Source organism: Mercenaria mercenaria, chromosome 2, assembly GCF_021730395.1.
Source record: "Mercenaria mercenaria strain notata chromosome 2, MADL_Memer_1, whole genome shotgun sequence".
NCBI lineage: Eukaryota > Metazoa > Mollusca > Bivalvia > Venerida > Veneridae > Mercenaria > Mercenaria mercenaria.
The window spans coordinates 103,740,947-103,759,751 of record NC_069362.1 but is presented as its reverse complement, the minus strand read 5'-3'; the positions used below and the strand labels follow the sequence as shown (position 1 = coordinate 103,759,751).

Sequence of the window (18,805 nt, the reverse complement as noted above, 5' to 3'; positions counted from 1 at the left end):
ATTAACATGACAAATACTCGTACAAAAGGGCTTGTGTTCTTGTATCCTTTTGTGTTACAAAAGAAAACTGATCACTGGTTTTCACATTTGGAAGGATTTAATCACGAGTCACCTAGACTATTAATGCACAAGTTGACAATAACTTAGGCTATTAAAAAGAAACAACTGTGGTTTTAGAGCAAACGCCTGATCCAAACATATACGCAAAGCACGAAAGTGAAATGACAAAACGCTAAGGTACATCATGTACGATGGTGAAGCGCGGATCTATACGGCGATGTGCGAAGCTTCGCCATTGTACCTTCACACTTCCACTCCGCATTCACCTAAGTGCGAAGTAACGATGGCAGAACGTGAAGCAATGATACAGAAATATTCGCGCTCCGCCATCGTAGCTCCACGCTTTGAGTTAATAAAGAGAAATGTAAAGCGCGGAGTGCGTACAATACGATGGCTAAACGCGAAACTGCGATGGCGAAGTGAGTGATTTCAACCATCGCAGCTTTGAGCTTTGCCATCTAAGAGTCGCGTATCGCGTTGATATAGGAAGTACGCGCTTGTGATAATGAACACCATAAGTAAAATTTGCGTTTACTCTACTGCTGTGATTTTATTAGCAAATGTTTTATCATAGGATTGTATGATAAAGTCAGTCCTTCTGTAAATAATCAACGGTTGTCTTCTTTAAAAAGATAATGCATTCCAACCTGTTTCTTTGCATAATTAAGACCTACAATGGTGCTCTTAACAGATTTCATAAACAAGTTTCGCCTTGTTTACTTTACAAGACTATTACATTATTTATACTTCTGGTCAGTGGTGGTCAGACGTGTATATCTATCTGTTTCTGCATATTCATGTTTAATTATGTCAGTAAATTATAGCATTTTCCGTCACTACGCTTCATACGCTTATAACCGCTCATATCTTTCAATTGGTCCTTACGCTTTGCAGACGACAACGATTGTTGTGTTTATACACGTTACTGAATCCCTTTAGATGTAAATCAGTTTCCTAACACACTTTGCTGATGGAGTATGATAATCTTTACCTACCAGCGTCGTTGCCACAACCACATCCTCTCAAAGGAATTAAAAAAGGGAATACTGCAGACGTTATTTTCTTATCAAACTTTGTTTCCCCGATGATAAATTATGTCTCCACAGTCGTTATATTAGACAAAACCTGACATTGTACACGAGAAGCAATATGTTTTATAGGCTGAAAGATTCTCGAGGTCCCATGGCGATTGCTTTATGTATTACTTTCAATTGAAAGTATGGGATTTTCTCCAGAATATGATGTAATTCAATTTAGGTATGTTTCCGTTTTGCACCATTTGCGGAATCGCTCCAGACATAAATGTAATTCTATCACACTTTTATTTTTGTTCAGAAAGCAGATGTTGCTTAAAATCGCGCATTTTTGCTGAAAATGCCGCTGAACGAGGATAGTTTTAATATGACAGCAAAGCATTGCTGTCACATGGATCCCGCATTTAGTGTTAAAACACATCGGCGTTTGTCTGTCATTTATATCAAGATTATTTTTCTGTAATTCGGAGCGAAAGTTCATATGTTATACGGTCAAACATATTATTATGTATATGTATCTTTAAAATATTGTGATTGATTGACCATAAAACAGTAGACGCCACAGTGACAAAAAGGGATTAATCTTTTGAGTGAAGTCGCTATTTTCATAGCAACCGTTTGTAATTAGATCCTCTACGGAGTTTCTCATGAATTTTTCACTGAGGAAAACATTATTATTAGAGTTTCTCGAGACTTTTGTCTAAGATCTAGAAATAGATGAAAATTACTGCATTGCTACGCGCCTTCGGATATTAGTTAGCTTGTGATAATTTGCAAACGTTGTCGCTTATATGCTTTGTTTTTGCGTTCGGCACAAAATATACAGTTATGTAATTGAGTGCATGTAAAGTGCGCGTTAGAGAAATTGGTTTGGCCTTTGGCACGGTTCATTATTTTAATTTATGTGCACCAAGTAACTTACCTTCGTGAAATAAAATGAGCTTTTCTTCTCTTATTTTAGCTACTGCTTCGGGAGAGCGGTCAGCTGCTAAAGATGACGCTAAACGAGAGAATGAACAATTATGTGCTGAAATAGACAGTTTAGGACGTGAGCTTAAAAAACTTAAACAAATTGTTGAACATTTATCAAGAGACTATGAGGATTCAAAAGGATATGATCCATTAAGACGGTACGAAAAATTGAAAGGAATGGTGAAACGGACAATCATGCATCTAAGACTTAATCCAGACGAGCCCAACATGATTCAAAATATTGGTGTAGGTGGATTAATTCAAGGGTGCAAGGATTTCAGTCATCAAGCCGAAAGTGCCAGAAGAAGGGAAGACAAATATTCCAGTAAGTTTGTTTATAACTTTGTTTTTATTTTCAACTATAATCATTATTATATTGTATGTCATTTATCTAAATCTTTTAAACGATTGAAAACGGCGAGCTTGGTAACCACTGTTTGGAACAATGTTGCGCGCTTAATTCTTGATGTTTTTTCCTTTCTCTCGACCTTATTTGCAGCGATGAAATTTGAAGATTTCATTTTTGTATTTTAAAAGTCATTGAAAATGCAGACTGACTGCTGTTATAAACTAAGCCATAAGCTTTTAGAAGATATAGGTAATGAAATATGTACTAAGACATACACAATTTTAAATGCATATTTAATTTTCTAACGTATTTCTTGTTACTTTTAAAGCACAAGTAATAAAACAGGCTGAATTATTTAGGGTTTCCTCGTTTATACTTAAAGCCCTGCTCCACGGCTATTCAAATTCTACTGTGTGTATGCAACCCATGATTACAATAGGTAACAGTTAACAGCCACGCTCCATTCTTTATTTCATAGTTCATAGTCAGGATTTTCATGCTTTTTCAGTGACAATTTAAGGTTAAAAGGTAGGACTGGAGCAGGCCTTTAACAAAAGCTTAATAAATTTCCACATGTTTGGTCGTTCAAAGTAACATCTATCTCAACATTTTATAACGCTGACAAACACATACCATATGAAACTCATCTTCTGTGTCTCAAGAACCACAAACATCACAAGTTCGTTTACTTTTATCAATTTTGTTCTGACCATAACGTCCAATATCAACTTTTAAACAATGTACAAAGACTCTAAACTTCGTTTACAATGTTCGATATCTTTTATCACTTACACAACTAAGGTAATTTGCATATTCATAGTCTTGTTTTAAATGTTTATATACAACTAGCGCCTAGTTACTTTGTACACTGTTTCTCCAGTTTTACAACTAGCGCCTGGTTACTTTGTACACTGTTTCTCCAGGTTTGAATAAAAATTGTCAGTAAGTCTTTGCTTAAACAACAACAGTATGAACTATTAACATTTATAACAGCAGGCATTTCCCATATATAACAAATCCCATCTATATATAACATATCCTTAACATAACAACATCAGTTTGCTTCATTATTATACATATGAGTTTATATTAGATCATAAATATTAGATCAAATAACTTCAAACCAGTACTTCAATATTCTCATGTATCTATTCACATACAAAAGCGCCATATATTGCAACATTACTCGTTGAAAGTTTTACATTCAACATTCTGTACAGAATTTCAGTTTGATTCTTTCAATATTTCTATTCTTAGGATAATCTTATATTTCTGTTGAATAACTTAGAATAGACGAAACAAATAAATATAGATTTTGGCAAAAACTTGGCTTATGGAACATGAACGCATGTATAGTTTATAGTCTGCAACCTTATAAAACATTTATATTTCAACCTGATCTGATAATGGAGAATGGGCTTTGATCTATATGTCATCCACATGTTTTTCACTATCAGAATATATTTTTGCAAATTCTTTGTAATGTGTTGTTTCTGTTATACTTTTATTCTATAAATGGTCGGATAAAACGACTGCCTCAATATCATTTTCACGCAAAGTTTATACTAATAGTAACCTGCAAATATAACTTAGTTATTAGTCACTTTACTAAAGTAGGTACGTGGAAACCAAAATTTACGCCAGATGGTCCAAACAAGGCGTAATTATCCGGAAACTCTATAAAGTTCTCAATAATATGGTGAATAAACATCATGGATGAAGGAGGTCAGTGTAAATATTCAGTTAGGACTGAGGCTAAAATCGATTAAATCCACATACCAAAAGCTGTCAATCAAAGGAAGTTTATGGACAAAGTTTGATAAAAAATAAACCTTTCGATTGATAGTACACAAGTTATATTTTCCCTATTGAGATGCATAGCTAAGACAAATCCTTATTCTACTATCTCACATTCCAGCGTGAATTGGCATTTGAATTTAACACTTACCTAGCAAATTTTCAATAGGACTGGCCATCAACACAATTTGGACAAAAATTTGTATTATAAGGGGGTTTCACTGAAAATTATGACTGAATACGAAACTGCAGACCTTTTGATTTGCCTCACGATGTTGATATAATCTTGGTCTGCATGTCGCAAAGCTATTTACTCCCCAGCCGGTTTCAAAGTAATAGCATTGTCAATGAAAATAATATTCTAGCATATATTGTCATAAAGTGTAATTTTGGCACAGTTATTCGATGAAATAGTAGTTTGACCGTATGTTGTATTCGGCTCGGGTAGATATTGCCATGCCTGGTTTGCAGTGATTGTGGTCTAGCTTGGCAAGTTCACGGAAGCCGAATGCATCATTGCAGGTCATGGGACTGTTTAATGACCCTTTTATTATATACATTACCCAATTTTAGAGTAGCTGACTATAATTTTAGACAAATGAGACTAAAAACTCATTTAAAATGTGAACGCATGGAACGCCGAGACTAAAGCAAGTAGTCCCACTGTTGAATATTTTTCGTACAGGGTCTTGTATTCGTTTGTGAAATACATGCAATATTTCAAACAGGAAGATCGTAGGTATATAACATAATAAAATGTATCCGCATGTTTCCTGGCAGTGATTATAAATCTATTGCACGAACAAAAATAAAACATCTACCAATGAAAATTGCTTCTTGTACTTTAACTTTAAAAACTGCTTGTGTCGAAGTGTAATGCTAGATACATTGAAAGTTTACTATTGTGCTGTATAAATGCGAATTATACCTTATTTTGAATTGTAAGAATTTGCTCTCACTTTGTTATCAGAAATGAATTTAGAAACAAGTTGTGCAGTCAAGTTTTTGTATTATGATTTAACTCTGAGTTTCATGTGTATTAAAACGCAGTAAAATTTTTACAGAGTCCTTAAGAAATATTGGCAAAATATATTAAGCACCGTCTGAAGTTCTTTAATCATCGTTATTTTACCGTAATACAAAACGGAGGTGTTTCTGTTGTAATAAACAAATTGTGATGCACTGACTATATTAAAAAAAAAAAAGTGGTGAACATGACAGGCCGCGACCCATTTACAAATGAAATTAAACAATTTTATTTTGGGATTAATTAATTGCCAATGTCCTTGACAGGTAAATTGATTTCCATAAACATTGAATTCGAATGAAATTTGCTGCATTATAATAATAAAAACGGCCACTTCAGACAAATGAAATCCTTAAGACGTAAATGAATTTGAGTTGTTATCCGCCAACACGACATTTTATGTCTAGTCTGAGGAAGAATTCCTGGATTTTAGATTTTAGAAACATGATAAAAGGAAGTTATATTTATTTGTTAAGATTTAATTAAGTGGTAACAACGAAACGCATAAAAAAATAAACCCACCACGAAAAATATAATTTTACAGAGTTCTTTTTTATTGATAAATGCAATAATAAAACACCTCCTAGGGAAAAATCTATATATTCCATTACCATTTACACATAAAAAACAGGGTGATACTATCTCAGTGCAACATAAAACGAAACAGTAATAATTTTGTGATCTTCCGTTGATAATATTTTAGACGCACCATGAGAAAACCAACATAGTGCGTTTGCGACCAGCATGGATCCAGACCAGCTTGAACATCAGCGCAGTCTGGTCAAGATCAATGCTGTTCGCTTTCAAAGCCTATTGCAATTAGAGAAACCGTTTGCGAACAGCATGGATCCTGACCAGACTGCGCTGATGCGCAACTGGTCTGGATCCATGCTGGTCGCAAATGCACTATGTTGGTTTTCTCATAGTGCGGCTCATTTATACATGTCTTTCAATATAGATTTTGAAGATGTCCTATTTTCAGACACCAACGCATCTTTTAAGATATAACACGTGAGTTAAAACCTTTAAGAAACATATATCCTATGAAAAAAATATACATCTTCAGATGGGAAATAAAGATTGTTACAATTATAGTGGGCGAACGGCACTAAAGAGTCTTGATATTTATATTTGTAATTAACTGTTCTAGCCCCCGCACAAGTGGAACTCTATTATACAAATATTTAATAGACTCCATGATCACAAAGGACCAAAACATATAACAACATTGAGTACGGAAAGAAATTTGACAGCCGCTATACCGCACTTAAACACTTCTGTTATGATAGCTAAGAAATCCTGCAGGATTTATAACAAACTTTCTGAACATTTATTTGATTTTAATAGTTTGTGAATTTAATTTCAGAAATGTCAAGACAAGACCTGCAACAAGAGAATCTCCAGCTTCTAGACCAAGTGAGAGAACTACGCCGTAAATGTGCCATTATTCGGGACTTGATTGATACCCTTCATAAAAACTATGAAATGTCTAAAAGGGCACCTGTTATGCAGCGATATAACATGTTAAAAGTAATGATAAAGAAAGTTATACACGATGAATTGATATAAATGGTGAACACACTTTATAAATGATGAAAACCATAATTTTCATAAAAATGTTTTTGTAACTATCAGACTTAAGGTAAACTACATAGAGTAATGAAAATTATTTCATACTTTGGACTAATTGTAGGTAGTAATGCCAAAACACAAGGAATATTCCGCGACAAAGATAAAGGAAATGCACATACGCTGCCTTCTAACATTATAGATTTTGAGATGAGTTATAATAATGTGACTGGTCATTATTTTTTATTTCCTTTTGTTATTTGCTTCCAGAAAGCTAGATATAGCAATAAACTAAAATCCTGTAAAAGTAGACGGGTCATTTAATGCTTTTGCAAGTAAATAGATACCATTTGGAATGAATTGCTGACATCTTTAATTTGCCGGAGTCCGTTCTGATTTGTTTATATCTTTAACGCTATTAAACTACAAGACTTAGTTTGATATAACATTGTAGTTTCGCGCTTGTTATTGTCATATTAAAAATACCAAATTGATTTGAAACACCTACGGGTTTGATATTCAATTAAAACAACACTGACTATACCATGAACTTTCTATTGATAATCGACCTACTTTGTGTGTCTGCTTTTAGCCTTAGCAGTAGCTAAATAAAACACTTTTCAGACGACATCGAACTAACCGTCTAGCCTAATCGATGTCTGCTCTTCGAAATGGAGGCGCAGACGAAGGAGTTGGTGTCGACATGCATGGATGACAAGGATATAGAAAATCGGCTACTGATTTTGTGCTATGATGGAAATGTGAGGGACCACTCATAAAAAGCATGAAATCAGTAGCAAATGCTCTTTACATACCCATAGCCTAAATGGATGACAAGTCGCAGACAATTGTAATCAAATCAAAACATGCAGAAAATACCCCTTTACAAGCATGCTGGAGCTGGTTGCGCTCCAAAAGTTCGATAAAATGTTTGTTATTCACTGCTTAAATATTGAAAGAGAGAAAAAGTGGTAAAACATGTTACAACATTTTGTACTAGCGTTTAATGACTTTAAGGCTTTCATTGATCGGCAACGATAAACCTGAAAGTTTATGTCGTCGGTTCCTTTCTTAACAAATCTGATAATAACTTTCAGACCCAAGTTTTGGTTGGAGCTGGTTTGCTCCAAAAGTTCGATAAAAGTTTTGTTATTCACTGCTTAAATATTTTAAGAGTTTCAAAGAGAGGAAAAGCGGTAAAACATGTTATAACAATTTGTACTAGAGTTTTAATGACTTTGATACACTTTCCGTCATTGATCGGTAACAATAAACCTGAAAGTTTATATCGCCGGTTCCTTTTTAACAAACTGATAATAACTTGCAGAAAATAGCAAAGTAAATATAATATTATTGCAATAAGGAAATTTATTTTTGGAAGCAGCTTTCATCCAAACATTCAATAAAAAATCACAATAATTTAACAGTCTCAAACGTCAGAAATAAATATCGAGCAAGGTCGGCAACCCCATTACCAGTAAAATCCAATGGTCCTATTGTTCTGTAGTGTCCCACTGAAAATAATCCATACGTCCTCCAACTCTCATGGACAGCGAAACGTTGTGGTTTCCCTTTGCATGACATGGTGGCACATTTTACCCCTTGTTACATGTGGTGCCCAGAATGATTAGTGCTTGCCTCCTGTGCCAGTTATGCTTACTTGAATTCAATACTTCATAGACGTCCAGTACGAATTGCAGTGCAGTAGCTAGTTGTGATACCACAAGTGTGCAACAGTTTCGCGAACAACTGGCAATCAAGACAAGTAAACAGTAACAGACAATTATCCAAGCCCGTCTTGACGGGTCAGTATAACGGTAGGACTTTCGTTTTGAAACAACGAAAAAGACCGGAACTTTCAAATCTCATGGAGGATTTTACACATTGGTTTCTGTGTGAGCAATTTTCAAATGCATTGGCAAGCATCCGCGCAGTCTGGTCAGGATCCATGCTGTTCGCTTTCAAAGCCTATTGCAATTAGAGAAACCGTTAGCGAACAGCATGGATCCTGGTCTGGATCCATGCTGGTCGCAAAAGCACTATGCTGGTTTTCTCATGGCGCGGCTCAATTGTGTTTAAAGTACGCATGAAGGTCTTCTGTCTCAACATGTTTTAAACACTCTCGTATATATCCGGGAGTTATTTCCTAATTACTACGTCAAGATATTTTCAGAATCTTTTGTACCTAGACCAATGAAGCATATATCAATAATGCTGCATTAAATGTTTCGTGTCTTGTCTGGAAGTACAAAATTAAGACTGAATTGTACATGTTGTGCAATACTAATTAATATCTTTGAAAGTTTAATGTTCAAGTCTTTAGTGCGAACGAATACCAGACAATGAGGTTTCATTGTCATTTGACTGTAAAATGGTATGATTTCTATATATTTCTGTAATTAAACTAGTATGTATGAGAATGTTTATTTTGATGACTTTCTACATTTAGACGAACATAGTCGAATATATAAAGTATCAAATTATTAATAAAAAGTAATTGAAATGTGAACATACAAATTGCACCCTGATTTTCCTTTTTTCAATATTGACTAATGAAATAGTAATGAAACAGGAAAATGGAATTTTCCCAAGATCATCATTTGTTTCCTTGATTTAATTTAAACGGCCGCCATTAAACGGCTTCCATTAAATTACTGAAAGTTTTGTTTTCTACTAAGTAAAAGTGTGTTATATACATAGAGAGTATTTGGTAACTGTTTTATGAATCTAATGTTTTCAGGCGAGTCGAAAAATGTGTAGCAATCAAGACTCAAGCGTAATAAAGCTATTAGCCTAATGTTCTATTTATCCTACCTTCTGAATTAAAATCATTTGAACGGAATTTACCCACCAGTAAGGTACGTTCCTGCCTTAAAGAAGATTGATAAATACATATAAAATATAAATATTGTCAATACAGCCTTATCAAGTATACTCTGAATTGAAATAGCTATTAAAATCTTTATCAATATAACATAAAAAAGAAGAACTAAGACTAACCCTAGTCTGTACTAGATTACTATGCTATGTCAAACATTATGAAGTTTGCTGCCAAGAAAAGTAGAAAAGTTTGAGCCGAAGTTCAGTTTGAAGTCGGATACCCTTTCATCCTTTCCTAGCCAAGTACCCGTTACACCACAGACCATAACACTGCTTAATTACTGGACAACCATCTCCTCGAAGAAGTTTTGCCTTTCCAGATGCAAATTTTATGATTCAAGTGCAGAAAGCTTGGCTTCTCAACTTTCGCTTTCTTTGTTAAATCAGAACTCCTACAATTGTTTTTCGTCACTGACCTAGTAAAGTAAAATCGGGGTTTTTGCCCTTTAGTTCGCATGACGATAGGATAAAATGATATGTGATGACATTCATTCTTATTCGATTGTGTTCTAATATAATAAGGGTTGTTCTGTGAAACTAAATATACATGATCTATAAAAGGTACTTGATGAGAAGAACTGTAAACAAATATGGACACTTTTATATTTCACGGTCCCAAATGCCAAATGTACGAATTATTCCCACCTATGAGACAGAATATTATATAAAAAAATACCGTCGTCATAACTTGTCTCACACTTGATACAAAGTTATCAAGCGCACTGTGAGATTTGTCAGGGTATTTAAAAAAGCCGTTTACACCTGATGACGGCATTGCTATATGACATCGCTGTTAAGTGACATCACTATTTCATAGTGAAGAAATACCTTCTTTTAATGTGACTATGCCACCCATGAAACATCTACTAAGCGGTTCTACAAATAACCACTCAAATACCTTTTAGAAATTTAATATACCCTAAGAACAATAATTCATTGAAAAGAAACACCACAGTTTCAACAAAAACAAATCTGCCATGGTATAAAACTTATTCAAGCTGCGACTTCAATTCATATTTGAAAAGTCACAAAAATACACTAAATTTCATAGAACTTACAAACGAGCAAAAAAATGGTATGAGGGAAGAAAATGACAAAAACAAAATTACGTTTTTGTAGGTCCCTATCTGAAACTAGCATTGTTATTTAAATCTCAGTATGTACACCTCTGTTTTCATTACCAATGGTACTAAAATTAAAACTTTTATGTGTACTTATGAGACTTTAAATATTGATATCTTATTGACAGTATATTTTTCTAATAGCAGCTTTATTTTTAAAAGGTGATTTTAATATACGATAGGCACAATAGACAATGGCGGCTTGGCTGTTATCATCAGTATATACTTGCATACACAACATACAAAACTCCTGACGCTACACTTTATATAATTGTCAATATCTTCAATATAGCTAGAAGTAATTATGAAATGTACAATACTTTAAGCACAATACAGTGTCAGATATCATATCATGGGATCATAATAGTCTGTTCATTTCATAAAGTTTTATTCATTTTCCGACAACAGTTCTCCTGAGTGTACAATGTCACAAAATAATCATGCATAAGAAAGTACAAGTTATGAAATAACATCGGTGTAAACATTTTTACAGACATTTTGGTCACGTATGAAACGATTATATTTGCAATATAGTTTTGTGTATTTTTTCAGACAGTTTTAAAATTGAATTAACAATATGACTGCATCTTTCGATTTCCTTGAAATGTCGACATGTCATTATCAACCTATTTACCTAGATAATAAGTGTGAGTACCTTTGATAATTTTTATGTTATTGTCAAATATCAATTGTTGCGTTAGATGTTCCGGCCATCTGTTGAATTTACGAATGGAAGTAGTACACAGAGGATTCCATTTCCAGTCCATGGGAAGAAAGCTCAAACCATTTTGCATCCGACGAAAACATTTAACTGGATTAGGATATGTATAAAGCCGGAGTTGGAGCTAGGTACTGACATATAACAACTGATCACAGCGTGTAATGTCTTGGGACGAGAAGATCAATGTAAGATTCCCAGTGATGATTTTAGTCATACAGCAGGACGGACACTGTATCGTAAAGAAATATACTTGTATTTCTTTTATTATTTTACAAAATCATATATTAGATTGTTTGTCTCTTTATGTCTGAAAATCTGTAAGAATATCAAAATATCTTGCATAGGGTGGACACCATCTGATTTTTTTTACAAATAGCATACTCACAAAATAAAGTATAAAATCGGATGTTCACAAGTTTCTATTTTGTAGATAAATTAATTCCCTTTTCCATGTATTTTCCGTGGATTGAACCATATACTTCTGCAGTATTGTATTCCGTTGCACAGAATATGAAAATATTTTAAGAATGTTTCGCGTGTTTGAAGCTTTGTACATACTCTCTTAGATAAGCATGTCCTTGATTATTTGGTCATTTTCTACAAACGATTTCTTAAAATGTACTGATTTTTCCTCATAGCTTACCTTATTATTCTTAGTAAGTACTCTTAAGCTTCATGGAAACAAAAATAAATTTCTATTCCGCTAGGAAAATCTTTGAGGACATCTAGTTGCACAGTAGCCTCGGATGAACTCTGTCGGAGAATGGGTTTATTTTGAGAGATTGTTGAACATTATATGAATATAGTTATATGACAACACCATAATTTACAGGTATTCTTACAAATTTTCGTTTACGTTAGCGGTATAAAAACAAGAGAACAATTAGTTTTATTGATTATAAATAGCCCTATCTAAAACGTTTTCTGGTCACATTTTCCAAACAAAGTCAGTAAATGCAGCCTAAATTATTTGAAACATTTATTTTGTTTGATGGTAAGGACTTGATATGGGATTTACTGTAATATACTAGTCAAAACTGCTAACGCCCCCTTTTGACAATACCATTCATTATTCTTATGATACAGAACAGAACATATATTTATTATAGGATTTAAACTTTACAGTTCCTCATCTATAACGTGAAAATATAAGCTAATGTCAAGGTCAAAAGGACACAATATACAGTTTGTCAAGCATAAACCATGTACAAGCTATGTAGGTAGTTTGTGGTTACACCTCAAATAACGAGGGTAATATATGTGATATACATAGAACATGAGTATACAAGTTCGAACAAGACATCACAGATTGAAACCGATCAATTGTTTAGTTAAATCCATAATTAAAGCCCCAGCTACATCTGTTCACAAATCCGATCCCGAACACTAAGCAAAGAAAGCAACAAAGCGATTATTACCAAAATCTATGAAATACATGTATACCAACGAGCGAACTAGTAATGTGTAACATTACATGTAAACCTCATAAAAACAACAGGTCCAAATTCCACTTCCTACTGGGCAAGAGTATTAAGAATACTTTTCAATGAATATCGGATGAAATATATCAGTCCTTTTTAAAACAGTGTGATCTTGCGAATTCAACAATGACAATAATTTGTATACATTCGGTCTAATATAAAACTTCGTAAACAAATAACGTCTTCAACTTTGTATTTATCACAGACCAGAATAAAATGGATGTCATCTTCTATATCATCTTTATTACATAACTAGCATATTCTTTGATTACGATCTAGTTTGTTTTGACCATACCTTCCTGTCAAGGTTATGTGCACTAACTCTTAACTGAGTAAACTCTTTTCGATCGTTTTACCCAGTGGACCCAGGTGACACTCATACCCAAACTTCTGCTTAAAGTACTTATGTACAAACAATACACTGTTATTTACTACACTATTTCTCCAGTCCTGAACAAACAGTTGAAATACGCCAAAGCCATAATTATATATAGAGTATACTTTTTACGTTTGACGCCTAACTCTTCTTGTTATTTTGACAGTCTTTTAGAGAAGTAAGATAACATGTTTTTAAGATGCAATTGTCTGTATTTAAAATTTTCATCCAATATGTACCGATTAACAAGAAGTGGGTATCGCCCTACTTACCATAAAAACCTACAGTATTGGTAGACACTCCTGTTTTAATATTTCAAGTATATTCTTTCCAACTCTTTTCCTTTAGTGTGACCTCATATATCTGATGAATAGCATTAAATTGAAGTGACAAAGGTATCAAATAGCTGACATAATGTCTTTGGTGTAAACTCGAATTAATTGTTTTACACAGATGAGTGTTCATGGCTTTGAGGGCTTTACCTGTAATCAGCTGTTGATCGCTTTAAAAACGACCATTCGAATTTAAAACTACACTAAAATGATTAAAACTCTCGACAACTTGTCCGCGTTTTCGAAAGACCCTCATTTTGGTTTTTAAAATGTTAACCTGAAGGGCCCATAATACATTTATGAAATTTCTATGATTTAAACACATATGTGTTAAAGAGAGTACGGAATTTTAAACAAAACTGAATTGTGCAATTGTACAAAGATATCATTTCAGCCATTTTATAACCTCTGCCCATTTTTATACAGGAGCGTTAGAAGATAACTTGGTGTAACTATGACGCTCAGATCTTTAACTCGTATTAGAAATATCGTTGTATTGAAGGAAACAGTTTCCTCCCTTAAAATGCTTCTAAATGAACACCATATTTTGTTCTAACAAAAAGTGCTCTTCTCTTTATTTTTGCAATGGGAGGAAAGATAAAGAATAAACATATGTAATTATAAGACGTGCGCTATGCTTTTAAGGGATAATTTAATTTTGAGCTTATTTTAGTGGAATCATATGTCGACCCGTAAAGGTAAAAAACAGAAGAAAAAAATGCTTACACAGGTACGTTTAGGTCCTGTGTGAAATAGATTTAACATCTTTTACATCTATTTGATTAGAAATGGCTAGTTAAAAATTACGAATGAAAACTAAAGCAAAGAAATTCTGATTTGTATTTTTCTGTTCCTCTGTGTAATACGAAGACAAGTTTTGCAGTAAAAACACACCTATTCCATGCGGGTATTGTATTGAAACGGGACAAAACATATTCTTCTGCATTTGTCTAAGGACCACCTGTGAAGTTCACAACTTTAGTACATTGCGATAGATTAATCATATACTAGTATGTGAAATAATCTCAAATTCTGCCTATAGGATTTTGAGAAAACCTGCAACTATATGCTTTTATCTCGCATTCTGCAAGTTTCTTGCATTTCTATTGGTCAACAGACGTCACGTGCAGACTAAATATATTCCATATCCTGCTAGTAATTTTCCGATATGAATTTTGATTAAAACAAAATGACTGTCGCATTACTGGCGTAATTGAATCAAGTCAGATTTTTTGCTCCACCTATAGATATCGTTTCCGAGAGTAAATTTAGTGTTTTCTTGCCGTTCAATTCTCCTATTTAGTTTAGGCTTGTGAAGCGGAAACAGAAGAAAAATAACTCTGCATGGGAGACACGGCAGTTGAAATCTTGTGTTAATTTAAATCATCCTAAAGCAAACGAATAAACAGATTTTGTTGTAGGATTATTTAATTTACGCACAGGATAAAGGATTTAACAGGAAAAGGGATGAACGCCGAAGTTTCAAGACATTTCTGACATCGTGAAATCTGATGATTTTCGAAAGGATGGAACAGAAAGTTTTTGTGTTTCTGATCAAAAGCAGATCATAACCTGTCTGTGTTTTGTGATTCAGTCAAAATACAGTTCATTGTACATTTTATGGCTGGTGTCAATCAACTATAAACAAAACATGATGACCAAACAAATGACTTCAGGAGTCCAGTCTTTACTGTTAGAAGCTTTGTTCATTTACAAAATGTGTGGATTATAACATGGAAGTAAAGGGTAGTCAGCAGGATAATATCGTTATAAAGCTTGTTGGTGACAGGATACAGAATATACGATGTCTTGAAAAGCCATATCAGGCTCGAGCTTTGCTATAGATTTCCTCAACAGCGTATATCCCGTATTCGGTCACCAACAAGCATATTATGCAACAATTTACTGTGTATACGTAACAGTTATTACGTCGTTGCGCTAAACGTCATAGAGGCGCACTGGGGAAAACATGCAAAACAGGCAAATATTTGGTAGATAACATCAAGGACGTATAGTAGTCCTTAAAAACATGTTAGAATCAAAATAATTTATCTGAATGTATCTCGAGCAGTGATTATTGTAAATAAAATCATCATTGGTCGTTTGAATACGTATTTATTATATCACGAGGGCTGCACGCTCGTGATGTAAATCTTTCGCATCTGAGCTTGAACAATGATTTTAAACAACAACCAACATATGTTTGTGCTATATTATTTCTTAATTAATTGCACAAGAAGTCCTCTGTTAATACACGATTGCTTCCTTGCTACAACCATCCACTTGGGAAGGCGAAAGTATAATCAAACCCCGAGCAAACTAATGACGTATTGCCTAGTAATGTGCAGCATTTCTCAAGCATTGACTGATGTGTTCATTAAAAGGTCTGTATGATTGCTTAATAGAAAAGATTGTTGACTGACAACCCGTCTTTCTCTCAAGGTTCTCAAAACACGTTTTAGATCTTCTTTTTTCTTTCTTCCAATGCTGTTTATACGTTTGTATGAAGTTAAAGTCTGCAAAATTGAACTTATTCTTGTACGACATAGAAAGAAATATGACCAGGAGTAAGTGTTGTAAGTGTTTGGACGAAAACTTGTGTTCTAAATCGACTTAAACTGTTATGATTAAAGGTAAACAGCCGAAGTTAAAATTATGACACTTGCATTATACCCTGATCTTGAGATTTACATTTATTGGTTGTTAGACAATTAATTCTTGATTAACTATTGTAAGAATACACATTCTCTAGTTAGAACATTTTAAAAAACTGTTTTAAAGACCAGTTGTTGTCGTTATAGTTGGCAGTATTTTATGTTAGCTGTATATTTCTGGTTATTTTATTCTTAATCACATTTTGTCTTCTTGTAATGTACCAAATAGACTATTCAATATTAATAATTCTATGTTTGAAAACGTGTATGAAGCATCAGCGCCTACACTTGGGTACACAGACAGTATTACACATATACATATGCATGTTTTCTTGAATATAATTGAGATCCTAGCATTTTAAAAAGAAACCTCTTCAACATTGTTTTGATACGTAACATGTTATGGTATTGCCGATCAAAGCATCAATTTAAGTTAGTGAACATTTCACACAAAAGTAGTAGAAGTTTATAGACAATATTAAAATGTAAAGACTTAAGCATCTTTCTCCACATCTTTTTTTACCCTATATATATATATATATAACAGACAATATTGACAATGTATGTATATACACAACTATATTTTTCAGCGGAAATGCCATAAGAAGGACTGATCGCATTGAACATGTTTCATAAGAAGTATTGTGTGTACCTAAATATATTAAAGGTTGCCTTAAGTCTTTGTTATGAATAATGGATTCATTTTATGGATTATTTTTTGTTTTAAATTCCATAGAGTTTATATGATAAGTTATCTATTTCAAAAATGTTGTTAAAAGTGTGCAGTGAAATATTTGTGAACTATTGCAATATGTAAATCTTTGAATAAAAGTGAAATAAAGTTACTGTATTTATTTATTTCAGCATCGACAGGGCCAGCGGCAACTTCGTCTTGTACATTGTACACACTTTCTCCCCAAATTTTATCTTTTAATATCTGGGCAATCGATATCAAGCCGCTCTTTCAAACTAAAGCTGCACACATCGGAAAGGACTCAGTGGAATTCTAACGTTTTGAAGTTCCGTGCTAGACGCGGACTCCTTATTCAACACGGCTTGTTCTGTTTAGATGAATATATATTTACATTTCATACATGTATAATGTGTAACAGTTTTTGTGAATGGGTATAATGTGTTTTAAAAATGAATTGTTTTGGAATAAATGTTTCATGTTGATTGATGACACTGTCTAACTGAAAATGCTACGAAATCTGTACAAAACAATGTCTAAGACTAAAGTTTGGTGTTTGCATTATTTTTGTTGTTGGTTATAATTCAAGTTATTACATATTCTAAATTAACAGCACTGCAGACAAAACATTTCAAATCTAAAATTGATTTATTTTTTAATCTTTAAATGTTTTATTTTCGGATCTCAACAGCTATTTATCTAAATTTCAGTGTTACTTACCGCTGTAATCACACGAAAGGTGTGTAATACACTGTAACAGGCCGATATACACAGTTCTCGCTCTTGGGTATTTTTTTTTGTCTTACCTATCTATGTTCATTGATATAATAAATGGCCAGTGTTTTGTTATTGAAACAAAATTAATCTCTTTCATATGTTTTGAATCATACATTAGTAAAACGTAAAAATATTCCCCCTGAAAATATTTTTTTCTCACTTCTAAATTTTCACAAAAAAAACAAAACAAATATTTTCCATATACCATTCTAGATGCAATAGAGCTGACGAGCCACTGGCCGCCAGGTCCGTAGGCAATACCAATGTCACGGTATGGCTGTCCTGAATCATCTATACATGGATGGCGAGAAAGTCATCTCTTACTTACACGGTAGGATCCGCAAGAGGGATATGACCACATCAATATCCCAGTCAGATGTAATGGGTTACTTTTACAAATCAACCATTCTACAATTTGTCTGACAGACACATATTTAGGTCAGCAAAGTCGTATACATACAAATTTAACTTTTGTATGAAATACAGAGGTAATGCGTCACTAGATGTTGCAGTTTTGCCTGACGGACACTATAGCATTTATGCTGCAGTGTGAAGTAATGCGTCACTAGATGTTGCAGTTTTGCCTGACGGACACTATAGCATTTATGCTGCAGTGTGGAGTAATGCGTCACTAGATGTTGCAGTTTTGCCTGACGGACACTATAGCATTTATGCTGCAGTGTGAAGTAATGCGTCACTAGATGTTGCAGTTTTGCATGACGGGCACTGTAGTATGCTGCAGCGTGTGTGTGTGTGTGTGTTTAACGTCTTTTTCAACAATTTTTCAGTTATATAAACGACAGTGTCTGCTTGTAGCAGTGAGCACAATGCCCAACTTTATAGTACTGCCTCACTGGAATATCACGCCGTAGACACGTGACATGATACCAAACCCAGTCACATTATACTGACACCGGACTGACCAGTTCTAGCACTACCCTCTTAATGCTGCGCGCCAAGCGAG

At 33.8% G+C, this 18,805-nt stretch overlaps 1 protein-coding gene across 3 annotated transcripts in view; it reads left to right on the top strand.

Annotated features, from left to right (window-relative positions):
- The window catches only part of LOC123564768 (uncharacterized), a 66,584-nt gene extending 57,259 nt beyond the window's left edge, over positions 1-9,325 (top strand). For 2 of the 3 annotated variants that reach the window (XM_045358576.2, XM_045358575.2), the window contains 2 exons: positions 2,056-2,391; positions 6,606-9,325. In XM_045358576.2, coding sequence (XP_045214511.1) covers positions 2,056-2,391; positions 6,606-6,808 — 539 coding nt within the window. In that variant the 3' untranslated portion in view covers positions 6,809-9,325. The remainder of the gene's footprint in view (positions 1-2,055; positions 2,392-6,605) is intronic. The other variant, XM_045358574.2, reaches the window with a different exon arrangement.
- The last annotated feature ends 9,480 nt before the right edge of the window (positions 9,326-18,805 follow it).